We start from the raw sequence: 26,069 nt of genomic DNA on the forward strand, positions 1-26,069 counted from the left end.
TCAGGTAATAACAGCAAAATGACCTTTATTTTAAAGCTCATTAAAAAGCTTCACATTAACACTAACAGAATTAGCATTTCCTTCATTTTACTTTTCCCACATGAAATATGTATTATTTAGCAAGAGATGAAACGTAAGCGTTTCTGCATGCTACTAACACATTTCACCACCTTATTATCTGGCAAGTGCTTTGGACTGCAATAATCAAAAACCTTGGAACAGAAGTATTTATTCTGCAAAGTTCTTATGAGTAAGACAGACACTGGCTTTTTACTGACATACCCAATTAGATGTCCAGACAAAAGAAAACTACCTTGGCATCTACAAATGCCTACGAAGGTTTGGATTACAACCTTTTGAAGGAGCAGTTATTTTAGAACGGGGCTTCTTTTCATCTTCAGTGATGCAAATGGTTAAATACTGCACAGAAGCTTAGTATGAACTCACAATTCCACAGGAATCTGAAAGTTACCAAGGCAATTTTCCTTTTAGGATAGTCATGACCAACACTATTACTATTCTTCCTCCCATAACACAACATATCCTAGACAAATCTTAAGAAAAAATTATAAATAGTTCCCAAAACAATGCATTCCCAACCCCCATCACATACGACAGCAAAAATATCTTCTGTCATGGGATGAAATAACTTGCTGCAACTGCAGTGGTTTAGTCCAAGTCCATGCTAATGGTGTTTTGATCACCTGGATGACAGTCGCCATTTTGCTGAGGCATTTCAGAATTTTTGTCATCTTCTGCCATGTCTTCTGTTTTATAATCATTCTGTTCATTCAATGGGTTTTCCTCTTTAGGAGAATCAACTTTTGGTTTTGGTTGTGTCACAACAGGCTCACAGACATTGTTTAACTCCTAGAAGAAAGGGAAAAGATGTGGTCAGAATATATAATAAGGACCAATCGACTTCACTAATGTCAAGAGTCCTTTGCACAAAAGACTGTCTGAAACTTCCTTCTCTATTTGCTTCCTGAGTCCAAACCAAAAGTATTTATTTTACCCTGAAATAATTAATCAGTCCACTTCTGAAGTTCCATGGGCGAACCTCTTAAACTTGCTATTTTGGATTTCAGATGGGGCATTTTTAAGATTATTTTGTGCTTACCAGTAACACTTAAAGACAACCTGAGCTTTCAACTGAAGGACATGAAACGTTAATAAGCTCCACAGAATTGTATACACTATGTACAGCTCTCCTGCTTTCTACTCAGTCTCCTTCTCTACATACTTTCTAACTATTCTTTAAGAACACCAGACCATTTAGATGAAACTGAGGCAGAGGGAGAAGGGCAGCTATCAGTCTAGCTCTAAAATTAGTTGTGGTACTTACCTGTAGCTTTGCCTTAATTTCACTTGTATGGACAGCTGGATCCTGATCTAAGGTCTTCTTAGCCTGTGCACTTACAGCATTATTCATCCATTCTGCCACTTCACTAACACACTTCTCTACTTTCATGATTTCCATTTCATCGATGTGGATGTATTTCTCATCCTGCCCAAATGCAAATGTTTTATATTAGTTAATAATGTCAAGTTTACTGTCATCAATTTATGCCTACAACAGTATCCCAGTTACTCAAAGCTTAAAATCTTTACTGATTTTCAAAAGAAATATTTGGCAACAAGCCAGTTCAGTTACAAGAAGAAACACCAATACAGACAGATGTCAAAGTAGAGCTTCTTTTGTCCAATAATTGACAAGAAACCTAGTTCAGAGGGAATAGAGTTCAAAAAAAACAGGTCATGCAATAAAAATTTAACAGGATTGCTAAAACAACACCCTGTCCCTTCTGGAGGGTCTTGCATTGTCTGAACTACCTTGGGCCCATGTAGTTCTGCTGTACACTGCAAGGGAAGGGATCAGTTGTTCAACTTTGGCATTGTAATGTGCCTATAGTTACACAATTAGCTGGTTGCTGGAAAAGGAACTAACCAGCTACACAACACATGACTTTAATAAAAAGTTCAGAATTCTAAATACAGGTTTGAGTCTTAAATGTACTACACTTCCAATGATGCTCATTATTCCAAGACTGTGTAATGCTATTGAAGGGCTTAATTATTAACAATTTTGTAATCTATAGCTATAAGGACATAATTATTTCTGATGCAAGCCTTAAACAGTATTAGCTTGAAAGTTGTCAGCTGCTCTGTTAAAATTCATTAAGTTGAAGTAAAATGAGTAAATTTTCAGAAGGCAGGAATGGTTACTAAAAAAGTGATATTTAAATATCAATGGCAAAAAGAAACAAACCCCAAACCCACAAAGAATAAAAAATGCTGAGTGTTTTAACTTTATCCCAAATAGCTTTTTCACTAATGCTTCTCACTATGGCACAATTCTTGTTCCCTAAAGGACTGGAAGAGCAGCACACTTCTAAAAATGTCAGATTAACTTTTAGAAGGTCAAGAACCAGATCACAGTCTAGCCCATGCTCTTTAAATAATGGCCTTTTTGCATGGAAACATCTAGAAGTATCAAGCAACTAAAGATCTGATGTACTAGGTGAGGTTTTTTGAGTACTGTGAAATGTTTGCAGTGCTAAATTTGTGACCTATATAACAGCAGATTGCAGCTCATCTGAAAGTGAATTTGAAGCCTCTGCCAGCTGGTGAGCCTCAGTGAAACACTGGGGTAAAAGAGAGGTATTGAGGCCACTTACTTTTTTCCTGAATTCCCCAGCTATTGTAGCATAATACTGGAGCCTGTGTCCCAGTTCCTCCAACAGCTTTGGTCGTTCTTCTGCTTCCTGATAGCGCATCTCAATTGGAGTTCCAAATTTCTAGAAAAAGCAGTTCCTGTGTGTTAAGTGATTCATTGTTATGTGCCATTCTGGAAATTCTGCAATTTGGGTATTATAACAGACCTACCTTTAAATCCTCTAATTTGTCTACATACACCTGCTTAGCTTCATCCTCACCCTCTTCATAGAGCCAGCCTTCTGTCTCTGTTAGGAGTGCAGAGAATCCCTGCAGGTCCTGTGTATCAAGTATAATTCAACATGTCAAACATCAAAACATGCACCAAATGACTGTGTTTGTCTTGCATAATAGAACAGTGGTATATGTACACATTCATTCTTCATCTCCTACATAAAAATTTCCCTCCTACATTTCAACTGTTGCTTTTGCCTAATCAAGTCTATTAAAATCTATCAGCTTCTGAACTGGGAGAGACACATCTACAGCATTTACAGCCTTTTGTCCATGCTTAGGCCAATGCTTGGCCTAATTCATGTTTTTTTGTCTTCATGTTTTTCATGTTTTAATTCATGTTTTTAGTAGAGCAACACAACTTCTCCTTCTAGTCACCAACTTTATTTGAAATCAAAACTTGACTCCATTTGCAACAGATTTTACTTTCAGGGATATGTACTATTTCCTAAGTCTGAACATAGTGCTGCATCAGTCCCAGACATCATTCAAATGAGGTGTGAGGTTTTCAAGTTCCTCCAGGGTGGCTGTGAGAAAATTTGATGAAAGAATACAGATCAGGTATTTGGTATCAGCATTTTCAGAGAAGCTCTTGAAACCATTACCTACCTTTTCACAAACAAATTTTTCATATGGTCCAGACAACTTGTCCCTGAACTCATACACATATTCCTCTACTGCATTCTTTGCATCATTTCTTTCTTTCTCCAGTTTATCTTGCATAATCATCTTTCCCTGTATAACAATGGGAAATATTTTTAAATCAAAATACTTATGTTCAAACAGCATGCTACAAAGCACAGCTCCTGTAAAGCTCAGTAATATCACTGTGGCCTTGGGTCATGAAACTGCTGAAATTGTTATTGCCACAAGTGAACAAATGGAATACACTTCTCTAGCTTACAACAGCTTGAACCAATTTCTAATGCAATTCCTTTTGTCAGTGCACTGAGGCTGCAGATATAAACAATACTTCAACCTTCCTGATTAACATTTTTCAATTATGTGTTAGACTGTATATTAGCTCACTGTAAATTATTTGAGTCCACACTCCAGGGTCATATAGTAAAAGATCAGAGGTTGCCTTAGAAGGCAGAGGAATGATTAATAACTGTAACCAAGAAAGCAGTCTAAGCCACACTCACCTCTGTTTCAATATACATATTGAGGAGATCTTTTCCTAACTGCCAAACCAAGTTAGCTTCAATAGGTAGCTCCACATTCTTCACTTTTATCTTGGGTTTTTTAGCTTCTGGGGGCTGATCACCTTTCTTCTCATTTGTCTGAGTTGGAGAGAAGAAAAATAAGATAAATTTCCAGACTTCCTTCTGATGAAGTTGCACATTGATGAAAGAAACACTGACAGGAAAAACATGCAGAGATTTTCTATGTTCTTTCAGAATCTTCAGCATACACTGTGAGGCACTTTCTCTTCAGGGATTCCATCTCCCATCCTGGTCTGCTTACAGGCTACTACATGAACAGTGAGCTATAGGAAGGATATTTCTCAGACACACAGTATATTTGCAGGTTTTCCAGAAGTGCCCAGCTGTAGCTTAGCTCTTCATTAGTGATGCTGACCAGGGCAAGATTTTAACCCAAAACATTTTTCATCTTACTCAGATGAAAGAGCAAACTGCTAGCCATATCATGCAGGCCTACGTTTTCCACAGAGATTATTTCCTCTTTGGCTTATGAATTCCTGATCCCAACTTCTCTCAGCAGGCCTAAAAACCCCTGGCTTCTTAACAGCTGTTAAGCCATTTGAGATGTCTGCAACCCAAATGACTTAGCTGTACAACACTGCACAAAAACAGGCAAGTGGTATTGAAAGACTTCTTGAGGAATTATTTTGCAAACTCGTCATGAAAATCATGATGAGATACAACACATTATTTTTCATAATAGAAAATATATAAAAATTAAGAAGGTTCTAAGCACTAAGTTCCTTACTTCTTCATGGAATATGTTACCATTTTCTTCTCCACCATTATAGAGCATAACATTTTCAACAGAGTTAAAGGGTCACTCACTTTCTTGACATCTGGTATTTTGTTTTCTTCAGAGGGAGGTTCTGATGAAGGGGGAGACTGTGACGTTTGCTGACCATCAGTTTGTACCTGGGACTGTGTTCCAGCCTCACTGTTCTCTTGCTGGATATTTTTCTGAAATGAAAGCCCAGGCACAAAGGATGTAGAAGGCATGTGCACTTTTTTTTAATAAAAGTTATAGGGCACTTTATGTCTGACGCACGTACTATAGAGAGTGCCCTACAAAGCATTCTGTGCACATGCAGAAACATACACACTTTAACTAAAGGAGATACAAATTAGGTGCAAGTTCAGAAGGACCAAGTGAAAATGCTACCAGTGCCAGGCTTGCAGCATAAGACTCGTGTGTGTGCATGGTACCACTTTCTCTTACAAAAAGTGGCTTTCAATTTATTGAGTCGTAGTTTTTAAGTGTTTTTCCCCCCTCAGAAAACTATTAAAGCATCAACTACACCATCACAATGCTGCATCATTCCCAAGTGTTCCCCTTCCCTCCAATGCTACAGAGAACAGTCCAGCTTTTCCTTTCAGAGAAGGTTTTCACTTACTAATATGGAAGGATAACACAGCATTCATTTTAACACAGAGAGCATGGATGACTAATAATGCAAACCAAGTTTTCCTATTTGGAACACTCTGATAACAAAGGCAGCTGAAAGCAACCCAACTTTCAAGCAACCCACCTGCTGCTATTTGGCACTTCACCCAAAACTGATTTTGAAGTCCACACACTTTCAAGATAACACTCATTTTTCTCCTGTTCTTAAAAAAACCTTATAGTATTTAACAAGTATCTATGCACATCTCAAAATTAAAATAATTTTGCTTCCTTAGATGAAGGCAATTTTCTTCTAGAGTGTGGGACAGCAGAACATACTTTCATTAGTAAGGACCATTCACAGTCAAGAAAGGTCAACTTACATCACTTGAGTTTTCAGCAGGCCTCTGGTCCTGAGATTCCACTTCAGTCTCAACAGTGACATCTTCATTCTCTTCACTTTTGACTGGTTCTACCACAGATGCAGTGGACACACTGAAAATGCCATGAGTATTGACACGGACTTTCACTTTGACTTTAGACTTCTCTCCATCTTTCTGTGCTGCCACATTCTGGATAACATACCTACCTAAAACCAGAAGAAATAACACTCACACAGTGGAATTATAGAGGCAATATTACAGCACCACGAACACACCTTCCTCTATCATACAAGACACATTTTTCTAATTATTTCATAAAGCATCTATGCTAGTCTCATGGTTCCCAAAATGAAATGAGCACTACAAAACCAAAAGAAGAATGATGCTTTTCAGCCAACTTTACCTTACAAATCAATAGTGATAATGCTTACTTTCCTCCTCTAGGGCAGGCTCTCCTGCCACTAGTAATATAGAGTAGCACAATAAAAAAAGTAAAAGCTCATCCCCCCTTATTTGTGCTGTGATGCTACAATGGGATGAAAGAAAACTACACTAATGCCAGCATTAAGTGGCATGTCTTTTTAATTCAATTTACTAACAAAGACACATTATTTCAAGAAGTGTTCTTTGCAGCACCTGAAATCTGTGTAAGTCTGCCATTACCTTTTACTCTAGAGAATGTAATTGTTTTGTAACTCCTCTAATACTTGAAAGAAGCATTGTGAAACTAAGAAACAGACAGAAAACTTGTTAAACTATGTATAAAGAATTCTGTCACCTGGTATTAAGAGCAGACCTCTTTTTCATGGCTATATATGGCTACAATATGTCTAACAGTGACCTGGAAATTAAAATGCTTTTATAGCTGCAAAGTACAAATTCACTGATTTCATCAAAGGCTGTACATACACACTCTGGCACACACCATTCCTTCATCAACAGATCTACACCATATGCAAACTCTTACCTGCTTCCTTTACAGGCTACAGAAGTAAATCCAGTAATACTGCAGGTGTGACCTGTCACTTTTTTGGTAGTTTCATCATGACTAGTGACTCACCCCCTGGGACTACCAACAATTCTGTTCTGAGCAAAGAGTTTATTGGCAAGCAAGCTGAAACCAGTCTGATTTTCATTTCTGTTCTCACCATTTTGCAGAACAGCAGTTAAAGATATTCTCAGTTTTTAAAGCCATATAAATTGAACACTCATAAATCCCACAGTCTTCACTGTAAGAGTTAAAAAGAAGCCTGCTGTTTCTGGAACTACAAAATTTTGTGCTGGTTTCTAAGATGTGGTATTTGAACTTTTTTTATTCTCAGTGATACAACTACATAATTTGAAAGTTCTTTGATGTCTTTTGTTGGGATAATAGCTTTTGCTAACTTTGTAGTGCATTAGGTATTAGCTGAAATATTGGCATATCAGATGGAGATGTTGTCCTGTATATTCTCCCACCCGTTAAGAATACAAAGCTTATCCTTAACATTACTTTCTAGAAATACTGTATCTTAAGTACATTGATAAACACCAGGACAGCTGTATTATCAAATACTTAACCAAGATTTGTCTTTTCTTCCACCAGTCTGGGAAAAAAAAAAGTACACTTCAAGAGCAATTATTTCATTGGCTTGGTTTTCCCATCATAATCTTTTTCTAACTAACCATATTGCAAACTTTCTGTAAGTGTCAATAATGTCAATGTGATTTGTCAAAAAGAATGAAAGAGCTACTTTTATGTTACCTAGAAAACTCAAATCAATACTCTAATCTTGTAGCTGCCACTAGTTCATGCTGCCTTGATTAAAAGTTACTCAGCATAACATCAAACCCAGAAAGCACTGGAAAAAACAACTAGTTACTCAAGATGGGTTGAAGTTTTTTATATGCAAGAGGTATTTTTCAAGATTTCCTTGCTTGCTTTAGCAATAAGGACACAAGAGAGGATTTAAAAAGTTAGCTTTTGCAGTGATAGCCCAATTCCAGTCCTGGCCATCCAGCTATGGTCTCATTTTTTCATGGGACTGAAACAATCTTAAAAACTAGAAAAATTTTAAAAAATCTAAATTTAGTTACCTATAGAATAGGAGAACTGGAGTCCTCCAGAAACAAAAGCCTAAATATATACGTCATATAATCTCACTCTAACACAGTTACAGAACGGGTTTAAATACCAAACAACACAAGACATTTCCAGGACAGTTACTTACCAATTTTAGACTCAGGATATGGGACTCCATTAGGATCAGAATAAAAAGCTTCCAACTCAAACGGACCTTTCCTATAGAACGTAAGAACCTTGGAGAAAGGTGCTGCATGATTTCTGCTAAACACCTCATGAACCCTATAATTAAGAGAAAAACATCACTATGAGCAGAGTATTTGAGCTGGCAGGCTTTGATATAGGGTCAAAACACTACAGTGAAATATCACCATAATTTGAAACATTTACCCTTCTAAACAATTCCAAGATTGCTTAGATAAATCACATAACTCTACTGTAAGAAAAAAAATTACTGTTCTGTACTGTAATGGGCCATTGCCCTATTCCACTAATTCTGAGTGCCAGAACCAAGTAAGTTTACAAGTAGGTGGCAATTCGGTGACAGATTATCAGCAGACCTCCCAAACTGGTTTCCCACGAAGACACAAACTATTCTGAGACTGGAACAGCATAATTTAGATAATAATTTGCAGCCTTCCTCAGCTATGTCTCAAAAGGCTAATTATAGCCTTATTAAGTCCTTACTCATTTAATTTCTGTGGCTCAGCTGAGAACTCTGACACCAAAATCTGATCTATTTCTTGATATTCTGAAAGACAACCAGCTTTATTTTATGTTCTTCTTCTAGGGTCTGTCTGCTATTATGCCAGTCTGATTCTAATTTCCAACTAATTTTTGTTGGCAGGATCTCAACTAATAACCTAAATGTGAGAAAACAAGACCATCATCTAGAATGTAAATCCATAGATTGCTGTCAGAGGCATGTGATAATACAACTAGGTTCTGCAGCTCTACAGAAGACAGACATAAAAAAGAAATGTCTGAATTACAAAGAACAGAGATATGAACAGGTGTTTCTAGAGCTCTTAGAGCTCTTCCCAAAAATTAACTCAGACCTCTTTACATCCTATACAGCATCTTTTTTTGCCACAGGCATGACAGTTCATAGCAGAGGTCACAGTCTTACAACACTGCAATTGCAAGAAACTACCTTACAAAACCCTAGGAGTTAAATCCTTGTTTCTGTTTTCAGCAAGACAAATAGCATCCATGTAAGCTCACAATATTTACTTAGTGCATAATGTTCCTACTAAAACAAGAATCCAGACAGGTGTTAGAAACACCTTCAGTAAATACAGCCACAATGGAAAGAGGGATCATGATCCAGCAGTTGCCATTATACCCTTTCTATTTCAACAGCTGACAACTGACTAAGAGCAATGAAAGACATTATTGGCAGCTCATTCACAGTTGTGGTTTTTTTTAATCTTTATTTTAATGTATGAGGAGTTACAGTTAAAATATAAACGAGTGCCTTTACAAAAACTCAACTGTCAGACATCTCTGGCACACGGGACCACATGGTTTTAGCAAGAGAATGACAAAATCCTAATTTTCAAAGAAAACTATTCTTGAATTATGAAAGCCAAAAGTTTAACAGAACTGTAGTCTGAGCTACCTACCCTTCAGTGTCTTCTGCTTCTGTGTTCCACAACAGAGATATTGGGAATGGTGTAGCATCTGTCACAGAGAATTCTCTCACTTTAAAAGCTGGAGAAAGAATTGCACACTACACAAAAAACAGACATGCATTAAAGTTGGTTAACTGCCCCTGTTCTATCTGTTCTCAACATTGCTAAGCATCATTGAACAAGAACTGTGACTTTACTAGAACAAAGCCAGGCAAATTGCTTGATTTTAATGGAGCATGTTAAGAAAAATCTTATACAGAGGTGTTTTTTACCCTTTGGGTTAACAGGACCCTTGGCCTTACTTTTTTTCACAAGTTGTGGTAAGAATAACAGTCTAAACAAACAGCAGGACTGTAAAGAATAGAAGTGCTGCATTTGTTAGTGGTTAGTTTAAACCATTAAAAGTGGATTTTATCTTACAGGTCCTGTTTCTTTCTCTGAAGACAACTGATAGCTGGTGATGGAAAGCAATAGTGAGATGGGATAAAGAAGTCAGAGATGGTTAAATAAGAAAGTAAGTAAAGGAGAAAAGGAAGAATGCATGAGTGGTTTGCTTGTAAAATATAGTTCACAAGTTGGAAAATAAAATATAGGGGATAGATTTAAAAGTCTGTTTCACATCAATGGATATATAGATCCAAGATGATGTAAAGTTTGCAATGTTTCTGGGCTCTTCAAAGAGATACTTTTCATACACTTTGTTGAGGAAAGATACCTCCTGCTTCAGGCTGACAACATCCTAATTTTTTCTCATCCCTTATTCCTACATTTTGTTTTTTTGAAGACAAGAGTGGACTGCCTACAAAATACATACAGTATCAGCACTTTCTGTAAAGTACTGCACCCCAGAGAAGTACTCTGGTATTTTTAAAGAACATAGTTCCATAAAAAGGACAGTGAACACATGTTTCCTTGCATGGTTTAAAGTGGACCACTTCTGCCATGTCTTGTAATTGCTTGGCTAATTCTTCAATGAGGTGCTCTGAAGAAACTAACTTTTAAGTTAATCAAGTGTTGGCAGTACTATACCTGCAGAGCACAGCCCCTAGCGATGGCTTCATCTGCATTCAGTGTAGTACTGACATCTTTGCCAAAGAATTTAGCAATCCTCTCTTTGACAGCAGGAATTCGAGTTGCTCCTCCCACAATCTCCACAGCAGTCACATCTTCCACTTTCAGCTGTGTTTGTTCCATTAATGAAAGCAGAGGCACCTCTATCCTTTGCAGCAGGTCAGCACACAATTCTTCAAACTGTGACCTAAGGAAAGAATGGAATTAATGAAGAATGCCTGATCCCACCAGTAAGATTTCCTGGTATTTTTGTTTCCAGCCAATGCTGAGGTTTGCTAACTACACTGCAAAGAGACTCAAAGCTGTGAGTAGGCTGAAGTGACAACCACAGACAAGGTAGTACCTCTCACCAGAGGTTATCAGTAACAATACAGAAAACACTGGTACTTCCTTTACAATGAAAAACTGTTGCCTAAACACCTCGACACTGGAGAGAAAAACAAACAAAAAACTCAAAAACACTCCCACCACCCTCTCTGTAATAGTTACAGTGCTAACAGTGCTTAATGCCACATTAAGTTAGGTATCTGAATGTGTGCAAGAGACAGAAAGACACAGACTTCTTTTACACTCAGGCCATAATCAAGTCATCTCTCAAAATCACCATTTTTGTCCTTCATTTTTTAGGCCAATGTCCACAATACAGTAAGTGCAAATGAACAATGTTTCAGTTGTTAAAAAGCAGCATGGGATTTAGGTTACCTAAAACACACAGGAGTCCTAAATACACAGCCAACCTCCCTGTGTCTGCTTTGCATGCATTGATCCACAGTGTTGAGTGTCATTCTACAAAAAGAATCCAAGCACCTAACGTGTGCATTATTGCACATGAAAACTGTTCAGGCAGCTGAGCACTACATTTCACAGCCTTAGTTATTCTAGAATTATAAAAATGCCACAGCTAGTCAGCACTTGCATTTAATTTCAGCACCATAAGTTTTTTTTAAACACAGAAAGCAACACTTGTTTTGGAAGTATGGCCAATAAAGCACCTGCCTGTATTGTATAGAACTCACCTGTTCATCTTCCCAGACACATCAGTATCATTCATGAAACACTCAATATTTAGGGGAATGTCTGTACTGTTTGAACTCATCAGTTTCTTCAGCTTCTCACATTCCTGATACAGACGAAGAAGAGCTCGAACTTTTGATTTTGGATCCAGTTTGTACTTTGCTTTTATTTCTGCACAAAAGTAATCTACTAACTTTCCATCAAAGTTTCTTCCCCCTAGGAAAGGGTCAAATGCTGTGCCAAGTACCTGGTTTGAAAGAACAATTATTTAGTTTAACACTCAGTAAAAATCAAATGGAATACAACTCTTTCAGTATTAGCAAGACTTTGCTTCAAATTGTTTTGGGAAAAGTTAGTTTAGCTTCCAATACACAGGCTTAAGTATTTCCATCAACCACATCAGCCAGAAATTGCTCTTCACTATTACAGCATCAGTAAGTCTAAGCATGCACAATTTTAATCCATACCTACATCCCTTTAGAAAAAAAACCCCTAAAAGATGGCAATTGTTACACTGGTATATTGCAAGGAATTTCATTCTCCATTTGAAACCATTTTAATAAAATGATGGACACTGATAAAAACCTTTCTGCTTTCAACTCTTGGAAAGCCACTTCCCATGCTTAAACTTATTTCAGAATTTTAAAAACAAGGCAGGTTTACAGGCTATTTGATTCTAATGCACCATAAAGCCTTTTAATTTAATATTACTACCTTTAGTTTACTCTTGTTGAATGCACAGGCTGATACTTGAAATGCAGAATGCCCCATGTCAACAAACACAACTATCCGTGGCTTCTCTTCAGGAGCTGGCAGGTCTTGTTTATAAATTCCATAATTCAGAGCCACTGTAAAGCAAGTGTCATATATTACCAACGCACTCTCTAGTGAGTCTTTAATTACATTCCACCATATCCCTGAGAATATCCAGCCATAGAATCAAGAGCAGCAAGACAAATCCAGACATACACCTAAGCATATGCCTTATCCACTTTGAAGCTCCATTCCATTAATGTTTATTGTAGAATCTGAAAAGCAAAACCATCCTTCCACAGTCACATACTTGCTCCTTAAGTGTTTAAGCATGCAGTACTATGCAGCAACAACCCTGTTTGGGATTTTTCTACTTTAATTTGATTATTAACAACTCAGACTTTAGCCTTGCATAGTCACAAAAAACACAGAACATGCTTACAGCAAAACCCAAAACCATTTTTTTATTTACAAGAGTATCTCCCAAGCATGATGGCTTTGCTTGAGAGGTATAAATGGTCAGCAGAAGCTGCAAAAAAGAATAATCTCAGTCCATACAGAATAGTAGTCAGGAAAAGCTTGAAAAGTGCATTGAAAGTGTAAAACAGAAGCCAGTGGGGCATACAGGATGAAGTCAAAGGACAGAACAGTTTTGCAGCAGCATTCTTTCTGGATGGTTATCACTGTCAAAACCAGCCAGTTACTGATACAGTAACTAAAGATAAATAAAACCCTAGAGAGTCTGTCTTGGCTGCTAGGAAAGGCTGAGATTTTGGCATGAGATAGAATGTGCAAGAATGTGTATGTGGATGACGAAAAAATCCCAAGATAACAGCTGGGATACTAGAAAGATTATCAGGCAAGAGAATCAAAGCATTAAAGAAGGCCAGGAATGCAAGCTCTGAGGAACTGTGTTTCACAGTCACAACGACATCCTCTTGCGTGAGGAGAAAGGGACACCAGCTCCCCCTCTCACATCAGTAGTTCCAGACCACCTGGAACAAGGACAGCCAAGTCTCCCACTGACCAGAGACTTGAGATTTATGGATTCTGGTGTGTAATAAAGTTCCCCTACAGTTGGTGCATAAATTCTCATCTGTGTGGCTTTGGGGCCTATAAGAAAACCACAATAGCAGCACTTGTTAATCCTTCCCACAAACATCCATAAAAGAGATAAAGAAATCCTATTTCATGAAATGTATCTTTTATAATCTCTGTCTAGGATGAATGTGTAAAAATGGTGCATTAGTCTGTTGATTCACATAGCATTTGTATTTTTGAACAGACTGAACAAATTGCTTGTTTCCAAGCTAAAAAATTTTGTACATCACAGAAAAATTTGCCTTTTAACAAAAAAAAGTTTTCCTTTTCTGCCCTACTATACCTCAGGACCCCTTCCCCAAAGGTTTAATCAAAGATTCTTACATTTAAAATATTAGAAAAACTTGGATAGTACTCGTTAGCCTTTCAAGGGGAAAAAAAAAAGATTAGAAATGCTATGCACTACACAGTAAAGAAAGGCTGCTGGTGCTAATAAGGGGATGAAAGAGCTATCTGCTTTACTGGGGACTACTCATCCCAACACCAAGACTTCTAAAGATCCCTCCCTGACTGTGAATTTGAGTACAGAGGAGGGCCACAAACATGGTCAAATGTCTACAAGGCCAACAGCGGGGGTTGTTCAGCCTAAAGAAGAGAAAGCTCTGAGGAGACCTCATAGGCCTTCCAGTACCTGAAGGGGGCCTACAGGAAAACTGGGGAGGGACTTTTCACAGGGGCATGGAGTGATAGGATGAGGGATAACACTTTAAACTGGGAAAGGGAAGACTTAAGTTAGGCATTAGGAAGAAATTTTCCACTGGATGGATGGTAAGATCCTGGAAGAAGCTGCCCAGGGAGGTTGTGGATACATTATCTTGTAGTGTTCAAGTACAGTTTGGACTGCGGCTTTGAGCAACCTGGTCTAGTGCAGTGTCCTGGCCCATGCAAGGGGTTGGAACAATGATCTTTAAGGATCCTTCCAACCCAAACCATTCTATGATTCCATGAAATCTGGGCAGTAAACTAAATGGACAAGTAGTCCAGGTGTCATGCAAAGACTTCTACATAAGTATTCATGGAGATAACTGACACTAAAGCTTCACCTCTCCTGTCTCTTCACATAGAAGACATTAAAATGGAAGACTCAAAATCAAGAGTAGAGCAAGAAGTTTTTAGAAAGTTTGTCTGATTTTTCAAGTCCACCCTGCAAATCTATTAATGACTTACTGAATACACCTTTTATCATCCTCTTTATTTGCAGAAACTGCTACCTTACCCTACTTACCTGCTGTCATGTCATTCATTAATCGAAGACAATTCAAGCCAACAATTTGAGCTGCATCCAGAAGGGACCTCCTTTCAGCATCTGTGAAAAATGATGGAACCTGAAGAAAGCAGGTGAAAATGGAAAGTTATTTCCATAAAATGAAACACCACATTATTTATTTGAATGTATTAATTCAAAAATTGTACCTATTCCTCCTCTTTAAGGAATACACTTGCTCACTTTAAGTGTTTTAATGTGCAACTTGTATTAAATAGAGATGTTAGCCCCTATCTAGTCTATTTAAAGTATTCTTTTCAGTCAATCTAAGATAAAAGTAGACAAACATCAGCTAGTTAACACCAGCACACACTAGCAAGAAAACAAGTTATTTGTATGAAAATAGGAGTGATCCTATTTAGTGGTACAGAATATAAAACTGAGTATTATGGAGACGGACACATGGAATAACCTTAATCAAAATTAGTAGATGCATTCCTGCCCAAGAAAGTAAAAAGGGAAACCATAGAGCAGTATTACAGGGTGTGAGAGATGGAAAGAAATATGGGATCATGAATCTGTTTTGGCCAAAAATGACTTTGGGCAAGAAGTGGTAAGAGAGTCTGAAGGAATATGTTGCTTTAAAATTTTCTACAGATTCTCTAGCACTGGGATTGGGCAGTGACCTCAAACATCCCCAGGTACAGAAACTATATTACTAGAAGACACTAACTTTCCAGGTATCAACTGGCACTCAAACTGTCCTAATAATGACAGACCTAAGTATTCCTAGATGCAACATGAGACAGCCTTGTTCAAAGAATCATCGAGAACATAGAAGCAGATGTTATATTATATTCAGGCTTTGCAATGCATTGACCATGCTTTATCTCAAGTAATTTCCTGTGCAGTCGTAAGTTGAAAAAAAAAAACCACTGACTAACTGAACCTGAACAGGAGAGAAACTGAGATGATCAACTATTAGAGGGCAAACTTTGATAAACAAAGGCCCCTCTAATGAATAATTAGTGTGGTTAATCATTGAAACAAGCTGCAGAAGAATGGCATATACCAGGATCCCAGAAATGCTCTGGGTCTGTAAGTTCAGACATTTCCAAGAGAATGAATGCATGAAGTAGGTTAGGGTTTGCAATACAGAAGTGGTTCTGGGATTTTGTTAAGTCAAAAGCTCTAAAGCTAGTTAGGATTAATCCCTTTGTAGGTGCTTATGCAGTGGGTTTTGGTTTTTTTTTTTCACTCTACATGAATAGAAACAAAATGGCCTCAATAGCTAAAGTTAAAAGACAGAGTGTTCCTGTGCACTACAATTACTTACAGAAATAACACAGTCTGTTACTGGCTTTTTCAGGTTACTCTCTGCAGTCTCCTTTAATTTAGTCAATAACATAGCTGAAATCTGTTCCACACTGAAGATATGCTCCTCATCCATGTACATGACCTGGAGAGAAGGAATAGATAACATAATGCCATTATTTCAACCAGAAGAAAAATTGCTTACATTTAGTGTGTTTTGATACACTGCTAACACTCTATCAATCATGACATGCTTAATTAGCTTTTATAGACCTTCACTTTACAATTTAATTTCGCAGTTGAGTGTCTACAGAAGCAATAATTCCATTTTCAGACTTAAAACATCAAGAGGGTTATCAACTCTATAGATACAGGAAACAGCTAGGAAGTGATTTTAAAAGTGACAACTCTGAAATGTGACTAGAACTGGATATGGTCACCAAGCATTATGCCAAAAAATGTAAAAATAGCAATCAATTTTCAAATTGCTGCCAACTGCAAAGAAGTCCAGAATTACTTGCTGACTACTTTTCCCTGATATTTTTGTCTCTGCTCATGTAAGTGAGAACCTCTGAAAGAAAAAACTGAGCAACAACAATTCATCTCTGCACAAAAACCAACTTAAAAGCTTAAGATGAGACTCGGAAAAAAGTTTATTTGTTGCTCCCTTACACAGAGGTTATTCTTGAATTATCATGTTTTTCATCTAATAGAATATATGGAGATGATGACATGAAGGAATGTGTTTCAGTTAATCCTTGAAAACAGCACTTGCCTTTTATTTACAACAGTCCAATTTGGGTAAAAATTAAGCATTTCAGTTTTAATAGGAAAAATTGTTCTCCTAATATATCAGTCTTTAAATACACAGCCTGGGTGTTTAAAGACACAGCTAGGGTCTTTATTAGTGAAGTGGCATCATGTGTTACTCCAGCAAAGCTTATCAATATGATTATAATGCTTTAAATGAATATAATGTTATTAACTGCATCTGTTCTAGAAGAAGCTGACATTGTACCAGCAAACTCCTTGAAATGTAAGCAAGAGTCAAACCCACAATGTGGTTCAAACTGGTTTTCAACATCTCTTCCAAGTTACTTATAGCAGGCAGTCCACTAAAGACAAACATGTCACTCGGCTATAGCAATTACTCTGAAGACTTCCTCCTAGTTTGTAAAGAATTTGTAACCATGCAATTACTCTGTTGCAATGCATTCCACACAAATGTGACAAAAAGGTTAATACTTTGAAGTAAAACCGTATGACCTCCTAATTATCATAGCAGTTTTTCTGCCAGGATGTTTGAGCTGGATGTGCAATTTGCCAGCAGGGAAGCTCACATTTCAGAGATTACTTGAAAATGAATCTTAATTTGACAGTTCACATCAAGTATTTAAAGATGAAGCTGTCTAATCATACAAGAGCTCTTTAAGTGAAAGGTTAAAGAAAACCTTTAGGGTGATTAAATGAAATCAGTATCTTTATGACTAGGTGCTGAAATGTAAACTTGAAACTCTAGCTAGGAAACCCAAAAAGATACACTGAAAATTTACCTTTACTCCAACTCCACCATTCTTCATAGGAACCAAATCATAGCTCAGCCTTTCTTTTTCCTTCTGAACAAAAGGATCATTAAATGCACGGCCATGGAATCTCTTGAAGTTAGATACTGTGTTGTGGGCATGAGTAATTTGCTGGAAAGAAATACAGGATATTCAGAAATCCACCCTATCAACCCATGCTCAGGGCTCTCTGTATACCCCCAAGCATCAGTCTAGTTTTAAAACTATCACTCACTCCTGTCATATCTCTTTGCATAATACCTGTAATTACTTACTATCTGGTACTTTGTATCAGCTCATTACTACAGAAGATTACATCAGTCAGAGATATAGATACTTACACATAATTTATGAAGTATTATAAGGATTATACAAGTATCTCTAAAATCTTGAAGCAATCAGATGAGCAATATCTATATATAGTACCTGTTACTCTATTATCTATTGCTTTAGCCACCTAATTTAGATATAATTCAAATAACTAAGCATAGGAGCCAGAATCAGTAGTTGCAATGCCTGCAAACTGGCATCCAACACCAGTCACCTCACATCCATCTGTTCCCTTTAAACCTCATTGCATTAAGTTCAAGCAATTGTTTCCATAGTCACTAAGTTTCAAGCTGCCCATACATGTTGATACCTTTCCCCAACTCAAGCTACTTTTAAACCTCATGATTTCCCCATTTACGTTTACCTAGCAGCCACCCAAGCTTTTGCATCAGACCAAAGAAAGGGTACATAGCATAGACAATATCAAGAAACATGAGACTCTTTCTGTGGTGACAATATCAGTGTAAAGTATAAGCTAAAGTACTGTGCAAGCTCCTCGCAAGAACCAACTGACCTAGAGATGCATTCTTTATCAGGAATGCAATGTAGAACAGAAATTAGGCAACTAGACAGGCCTAATAGAGATATTGCAAGAATCTATGAGTAGAATGAATCCTATTCTATTATAAAAATGCATTGTTCATTCTAGAATAGACTTAGGCAGGGAGCAACAGATTGCATGGTAATAATTCAAATAATGAACACAAAGAAGATTTCTAGCATTCACTACCCTCGAAGTCTTATCACATGCCAAGTATTCCATCATGAAATTGAAGCATTTGAGCTACATCTCACATTAGAAAACTGCAACTATGCCAGTTCTCCGACAGAAAAGCTTCCTGACAAAGAAGCAGCCATAGCCACGCTATTAAACAATAACTTTCAGAAAGCTGTATGTGGGGAGAGAAAGATGTCACACCCAAATTCCCTGCCAGGAATCATCCCTGCTTTATTCCAGTCACCCAACAGCACTGAGCAATTATTAGTACAAGCACGAGTTCATAGAGGCCAAAAATCATGCCAGGAACTATTCCAGTACTTTAATGCAATAGAGTATTTAGGTTTCTGTGTCCAAGATCCTCTCCTCATCTCCCAGCATGGTTTCATTTATTTGTATAGCCATAACTTCAGAGTACTTAAATGCTACATAATTCACAGCTGTATTACTGTAGCTTTTACAGCCCAATTTAGAATTAAGCTCAGAGCCTCTTCTAAGAGGAAGAATCTTAAGATATTTTTAGAATAATTGTATGCCATTAGGTCTGTAGCATGTTTTTAGTATCTTCTGGCTTAGTCACATTTAAGAAAGCTGAGAATTATGGTCTGCTAGCTAACATACTACTCCAATGCTACCAGACTTACCTAAAGAAAACAAATTCTCTGAAATGTCTCTCCAATAGCAACTCCTGAAGTGTTCAACAGAGCACCACGAAATAATAGAAGCTTTCTCACATACAAACACATTGCTGAAGTCACCAATCAAAAACTGGACATTTTTTTTCATATGTTTTATGGGATTTTTTTTGTTTGGCTATTTAGTAGGTTTGTTTGTTTTAAACAAAGAAACTTTCAAATGAAAGGGATCATTTTACACCTTAATTTAAGCAGCTGCTACACCCTGGGACACTGAAAATACAACTCTCAGTTGTCCATGTCAATAAACTTCTACATTTACAAAAGAAACATGATTTACATCTCAGCTGGTAAGCCAAATCGGAGAAGAGAAAAAGAGAAATACATTTTCTGAATTTTTTTAAAATCATTTTAAGTATCACACTCTTCCGTTCTGGCAAAAAAAATTTAGTTTCAACTGTTAGGACAACCAAGCATAAGAGTCTTAATATTGTAATATCTTACAAAGGTCAGTCTGAAGGTAACTGAAGCCATAGGCATTCATCACTGCAAATACACGTTTTTAAATGCGATTTGAAAGTGTCTGTTTCACTTTCAGCTACCTACATTTTCAACAGCATTTACTGTAATCTAAAAAATGGTGAAACACTCAATAGTACAGAGGACTTTGATGCCTTGCTGTTTTGATTAACAACTCATTTCTACACACTGTTGAATCATACTAGTTTCCTACCTGTACGCTGGAAACAGTGGAAGCAGTCAAAAAACCAAGACCAATATTAAAATTAGATTTATGGAAGAAACCCACAAGCATAGGCATTTACTCTATTACTTCAAAGGTTAACCTGTAACTGAAAGTGTATGTGTGCTGTGAACATGTAAGCTGTTCGTATCACCACGGCTGTTCAAAATTAAGAGCAGAGCTATTACAGTGGGGGAAAAAAAGTCTCTTTTAGTGCTCTCTCCATGGAAACCCACTGCAGTCCTCTCACTACAGGAAGAGGAGCAGGCTGCGCTGGCAGGATTTATGTAACAGCCCACAGCACTATACCTGAGGATGTATTTCACCACCACATTTAGCTATTCTACAATCATCAGAATTACGTTTGCCTTTTAAACAGAGAACAGTGCTTTAATAAAGAAAACATTTCATCTTTCAGAGCATCTCACTCAAAAAAACCTCTAAGGACTCATACCTTCAAAAAAAAAAAACAGGCATTTACCACCCTTCAGTGAAGCCAAAGGTAACAGTACCTAAATAACTTTAAGATTCTGAGCCGAGACTCCCCCTTTGTATCTAATGATATACAGCATTTCAAATGTTTTCCTTCACGTGCAAGCAAAATACTACATACAAGCATTAGAAAAACTAGCACAGCGTTTCTAAAATAAAAGGTTTGACAAGGAAAACGAAGTTTGGTTTTAATCTCAACAAGCAAACTCTTTACAACCACTGGTACTTGAACAATTTGCATTGGCCCGTTTATTGCTGCGCTCAAATGCCAGGAAACGACCTACCTGATTTTTAGCAGAGACACCAATAGCTCTGTTTTTAGATCCAAACGAAACCACCGATCTGAAAAGAACAACAGGCTGGTTTAATCAGCGGTGCCAATAAACGAGACTGAGACACGCTGGATACACTTTCTACGATTGCAAATTAGAGCTGCCTTTCTGTTGAAGTGCCATTCTTCGAGCTCGTAGTAAAGCACCACGGCAAGGCTCTCATCTAGCGCAAAGACCTGGCTTGAATCCAGGACCTTTCACAACGCTTTATCCGCACAACTGAACGCGATGGTCACACTTCAGAGCTCACACCCAGGCTACAACTTCACAATTAACTCCCGCTGGGAGCCTGAGCCTCGCTACTCCTGACCTCAGCGCACAGGAGAGCTGCCCAGGGGCAGGTACCAAAGCCCCCCCGAACGCAGAACGAGCGCTGGGGGTGACTCCGTGTGTCCCTTGTCCCCCCGCGCTCCATTTAACCCAGGCTGCCCCGAGGGGGATCCCCCCGCACCACAACCCGCGGAGCCCCCCCACCGCGGGGCGGGACGGGACCATCTTCATTCCCAGACAGCGGCCGCTGCCCGCGGGACGCGCTTCGGCCCCGGTTCGAGTTCGAAGGGAACACGACCAGGAAGCGGACCGCCGCCCGCGCCTCCCTGACACCGGGCACCTGCGCCCCATGCGCGCTCAGGGCTCCGCCGCAGCCGCTCGGGGTCTCATCGGGAGACGCAGAGTGTCGGGGGCCGCGCTGGCCCCTCACAGCGGACACCCCCTGAGCCCCCGCATGGAAGTTTCCAGCACCTTCCAGCGCGGGTCCCCCACCCGCCTGCCCCCCTCTACCTCCCAGCCCCTCCCGGCCATGAGACCCCGCCGCCCCCAGCCCGCCCGCCCCGCGCTGCTCACTCACGGCGTGCAGCGGTCGCTGAACTCGTTGGCGACAGTCTCGATGCCGCCGGCCCGCGCTACAGCGATGTAGCAGCTCTGGTAGCCCAGGTCAAAGCCCACCACGGCCATGGCCCCGCCGCCAGGGGGAGACCCCCACCCCGCTCTGCTCTGATCTGCCCTGGTTCGCTTCCCGCGTTGCCGGCGCTGCCGGCCCCAGTACCGCGCGCGGAGCTGCTCCGTGCGCAGGCGGAGGGGAGGGAAGGGCGCCTGGCGCCGCCGCTTTAAATATGACAATGAGACGAAGTTTCCAGAAACTGCGGCAACCACTCACCGGCTCCACGTGCGGCTTCCGCTTCCGCCTTCGGCAGCGTTCTCGAACAATTCCCACCAATCAGCGGCCCCAGGGCCCGGTGATGTAGTCAGTTGTCATGGCGACCGCGGACGCCGCCAACTCCGGGCAGGAAAGGGGCGGGACGGGGATGCGCCGGCCGGTGCCGGAGCTGGCGGGGCGGGGGCGGAGCCGGGCGGGAATGGGCGGGGCCGAGCAGGGGAGGTGGCGGGGGCGGGAGGTGCTGTGAGGCGGTGTCCGCCGCCTGCCTGTTGATGGCGGTTGGGCGGCTTTTCTGCGGGGCGCGGAGCGGGCTTCGGGGGTTCTGGTGCCGCCTCCTCCGCAGGTCCCCGTGGTCCTCTCACTCTCTGTCTCCCCTTCGCTCCTCCCTATGGCGCTCCGGAGGTGGCGGTGGGGATTTCCACCGACCCGGGAGCGTCGGCACGGGCTGTCGGGCAGCGGGAACAGTGTGGAGAGAGCTGCTGGTGCTCTCTGACAGGAAAAGTATGAGGGGAGGGTGCTGACTGATCGCTGAGGACTCCTTGGAGTGCTGCAGATGGCGATAGGCGTCTGCGGCGTCTGCTCTTGCCGGCGGCGGGACAGAACGAGCGGGGCTGGTGTGGGGAATGTCCCCAGCCATGGCGGCAGGGGTGGAGCGGCCCGGGAAGCGCTGGGCCCGGCAGCCCTGGGGCGAGCGCGGTGCCAGGGACTACGTGAGGAAAATGCGGGGAGCAGGTGAAGTGCGGCGGGGTCTGAGCGTGCTGCTCAGCTCTGCTGCTCAGCTCTGCTGCTCGGGGAACTTAGAATTTTGCTGAGCAATGCGTGGGAGAGTGGAAGATGAGCAGCTATTTGTGACAATATCCTCACCCTAACAAATTGGGAAACCTACCAGTATCGACTCATGTTACAGCTCCCTCCCCACAGTGGTGTTGTGGTGCTTTCAGGGCTACAAAAAGAACAGATAAAATACATGAATACTACAGATCACTTTCTCAAGAGGACTTTTATCAGTGTATCCATTGTCACGATCCACTGTAATATAAAGGTCCTGTTCCCCTCTGGTTGCAAGCTCTGCTCTGTTTGTTCAGGACCTGATGCCCTGGTACGGACAGGCTGTAACCTGCATTCCATATAGCCTTGCACAGTTAGATCAGTCTTGCTCAGGCCACACAGATATCTACCTACTTAAATGTTTAGCTTGTGGAAATGATGGGGATAGTTTGGTGACGAAGTATCTCTTGTGGATTTTCCTTCCTTCCTCAGCATGTGCATGGAGTTCAGTTCTTCAGAAGCTCTTATTGTCTGTGCCAGTTAAGGGCATCTTTAACCATACCCACAGTCTGCTTTTGAGAAAAGAGCAATCTGCCCTTCAGTACAAGCAATGCTTTTAAATGGTAGCTGGTCAGGCCTTTAAAGAATTCTTTTCATTTTTGGTACTGGTATTTGTTTCGTATACGTGGCTCTACCGGAGCATTAATTAAGGCTGTTAAGAAACTGAATTCCATATGGGAGCAGGAATTATCTCTTCTGTTAAACCGGTTCTAGTGTTGGTACACTGCCATGGGGTGTGGAGGTAGAATGACATTAGTCTCTATTCAGGGAATATTACAATTATAAAACATGACCTGTGTGGTTGTGAGAGGACTGGCTAATGTCCCTGTGCAAGGCCAGGCATCATAGAGCATATCGTAAGAATCTAGTGAGCACTTACAGGATTTTTGCTTGTTGCCAGGTGCCCACACAGAGCTGAAAAGGAGATGTAATATTAGGGAAATTAACAGGCTTAATTTACTTTGCATTTAATAAGCTTAGTACAAAAAGGTAATTGTATCATACGTGCTTTAAGATAGAAAGTTATGGAGTTCAGGAACACTTAAATAATACTAAACCTTAAGTATTCATTAATTTCAAATACTTAAAATCAAGTGGTTGTGTATTTGTGTTTATAATTCCCTCATAATCTTTTTTTTCCTTGTTGCTTAGATATGAAGTGTTTTGAATAAGAAAACCAGACAGTAGGATTATGGTGCAAAACAAATCTAATGTAGGTGACTAGCTGCACATCACTCATTGGAAGTAGTGAAGAGCTGAACCTTTTTTTAAGTAAATATGGAGTTAGGTTGCATAAACTCTGATGCCTAAGTGCAATTAATAAAATAAATGCACTTATAAAACCCAAAACATCGCAAAGCAAGGTGGAGCTCTGGATTTAAAAAAAATAAATCAGTAGGTTTTGACTAGTTTGTGTATATAAAATCAAAAGAATTGAATGTTGTTTTAAAGTAGAGAAATTAAAATGCATATAAGTAAAGATTGGGGAGAGGAGAATGGAGAAAAATAAGCTATTACTACTTCGTCTGATAGGCAAATGATATGGTAATATGCTGCCAAATCATTATGTATCATTTGTATGACTCAGCTAGTTAGATGTGCATGGATTATGCAGACTCCTTCTGCTTTCAACATTTGTAGAATGTTTTAAAAATAACACTTGCAGTATTAGTATGACATGTGCTTGTTACAAATTTCTGACAGTGATCCAAGCCATTTTTTACTAAAAAGTATCCCAAGCACTTCAGACTGTTGAAATTTTGACTTGTTTTGTTCAGTTGTTTTGCATAATATCAGTATCTTCTGTGAAGGCAGGAAGGAATTAATTTCTTTCTCTTTTTCATGAATTTACTGAAAATATAGTGACAAAGCAGTTAGGCATGAATAGTATGAAGAGATAACTAATGGCCAATATTTATATATGTATATATATAGGTACACTGCAGCTTACAGTAGGCATGCTTTTAAAGACTGTAATAAAACATCTTTTTAAAGTCTGTGTGCATGGTACTGTGTCCATGCATATACAAGACCAACACTTGTATTTTTTTCTAAAAACAAATGTAGGTATGTTTTTCCTCTGCTTGCATTGTGACAAAGTCAACAATTGTCACCAATGAAGTCTACTGTAAATGTTTTCTTTGAGTGTTTGTAGCATGTCTATACTTACAATAAATGAGTTATATAGTTATATACAGATTTTCTGTTAATAATGTATTCTGGGAATTTAAAACTTCAAACTGTCTTCATATGAAAGCTACAAAAATCTGTTGGGTAGAATATCAAATACTGAAAGTTTAAAATTGACAGGCTGAGTGATTATTCTAACAGGACTAATTGTTCCCTTGTCTTCCAGAAATCTCTTGGAGGTGGCACATGCAAATCTATGAAAGCACATGAGTATGCTTGACTAGGAAAATAATATACCTGAAAAAAAAGCCTATGTGCATTCTGAAAATTAAAGGCCTACAAAGGGAGCATGTTTATTTGTTAGGTGACCATAAAATTCAGTAATGAATATGGGGACAAACCTGTAGTTGTATAAAGGCCATTGTATGTGTTTATATTCGAAAAACTGACAACATTCTACTACAGGGTTGTGTATCTTAATAGAAAGCTCTTGTGATGCAGCTGCTTGTTAACAATAAGTGTGACTTACTGTGCATAGTTTACATTTATAGGTGATTTGGAAGAGCTGAGGACAGTTCAAAGAACTGGCAGCATTCTTTGTAGCATATTCTACGAAGAAAAAAAAAAGAAAAGAAAAAAAAAAAAGAAAAAACATGTTCTGCAAAGTGGTATAAATGATCCATTGCTTAGATTTACTCTAAAAATTTTTAATTTCTTATACAAGAAAGAGGTACATATCTTACCCAAGCACTTTTTAAAATTTTATACAGAAGGATGACAGCAAAATTAAAAAATGAGATGTAAGCTTTTAAAAGTAACTGTCATAAATGATCTTCTGATAAACTATTCTGGCATGATAATCATGTTGGAATTGCTATGGATGGTTGCCTTTCTGAAAAGTTACTGTCCTTTGAACATGGGCTGGATTCAAGGCTCTGCGGATGAAAACTGGATTGTCATGCAAATGATTTAATTTTAGTAGTGCCACAGTGAAGTCCATGCACTACTTGGAACATGCTGAAGACTGATACCTGTGAGAGGCCAAACTGAGTGTGCCCCAAAAGTGAGAA

General features: G+C 39.4%; 2 protein-coding genes across 4 annotated transcripts; one reads left to right on the forward strand and one right to left on the reverse strand.

Annotated features, from left to right (window-relative positions):
- On the reverse strand, positions 1-22,071 carry HSPH1 (heat shock protein family H (Hsp110) member 1). 3 transcript variants are annotated; one of them, XM_071737127.1, is made up of 18 exons: positions 21,733-22,071; positions 20,838-20,895; positions 17,628-17,768; positions 16,097-16,219; positions 14,782-14,881; positions 12,417-12,550; positions 11,705-11,949; positions 10,647-10,875; positions 9,609-9,715; positions 8,132-8,265; positions 5,922-6,127; positions 4,983-5,114; positions 4,095-4,232; positions 3,559-3,684; positions 2,887-2,994; positions 2,679-2,798; positions 1,346-1,507; positions 1-870 (listed from the first exon to the last, which is right to left on the reverse strand). In XM_071737127.1, exons 1-18 carry the CDS (start codon positions 21,837-21,839, stop codon positions 670-672), a joined length of 2,571 nt encoding a protein of 856 aa, XP_071593228.1. In that variant the 5' UTR covers positions 21,840-22,071; the 3' UTR covers positions 1-669. The 3 variants fall into 3 exon arrangements, with proteins under 3 accessions (XP_071593228.1, XP_071593246.1, XP_071593238.1); XM_071737145.1 differs by having other exon boundaries at positions 21,729-21,884; XM_071737137.1 differs by lacking the exon at positions 4,983-5,114 and having other exon boundaries at positions 21,733-22,048.
- On the forward strand, positions 21,883-26,069 carry LOC139791779 (uncharacterized; the record flags this gene model as incomplete). Its single annotated transcript, XM_071734376.1, is given in 2 exon segments — positions 21,883-22,242; positions 22,245-26,069. Coding segments are annotated over 2 exon segments (678 nt in total), but the record flags the coding sequence as incomplete, so codon positions are not given.

The sequence above is a fragment of the Heliangelus exortis genome, chromosome 1, assembly GCF_036169615.1.
Source record: "Heliangelus exortis chromosome 1, bHelExo1.hap1, whole genome shotgun sequence".
In the NCBI taxonomy this organism is placed as follows: Eukaryota; Metazoa; Chordata; class Aves; order Apodiformes; family Trochilidae; genus Heliangelus; species Heliangelus exortis.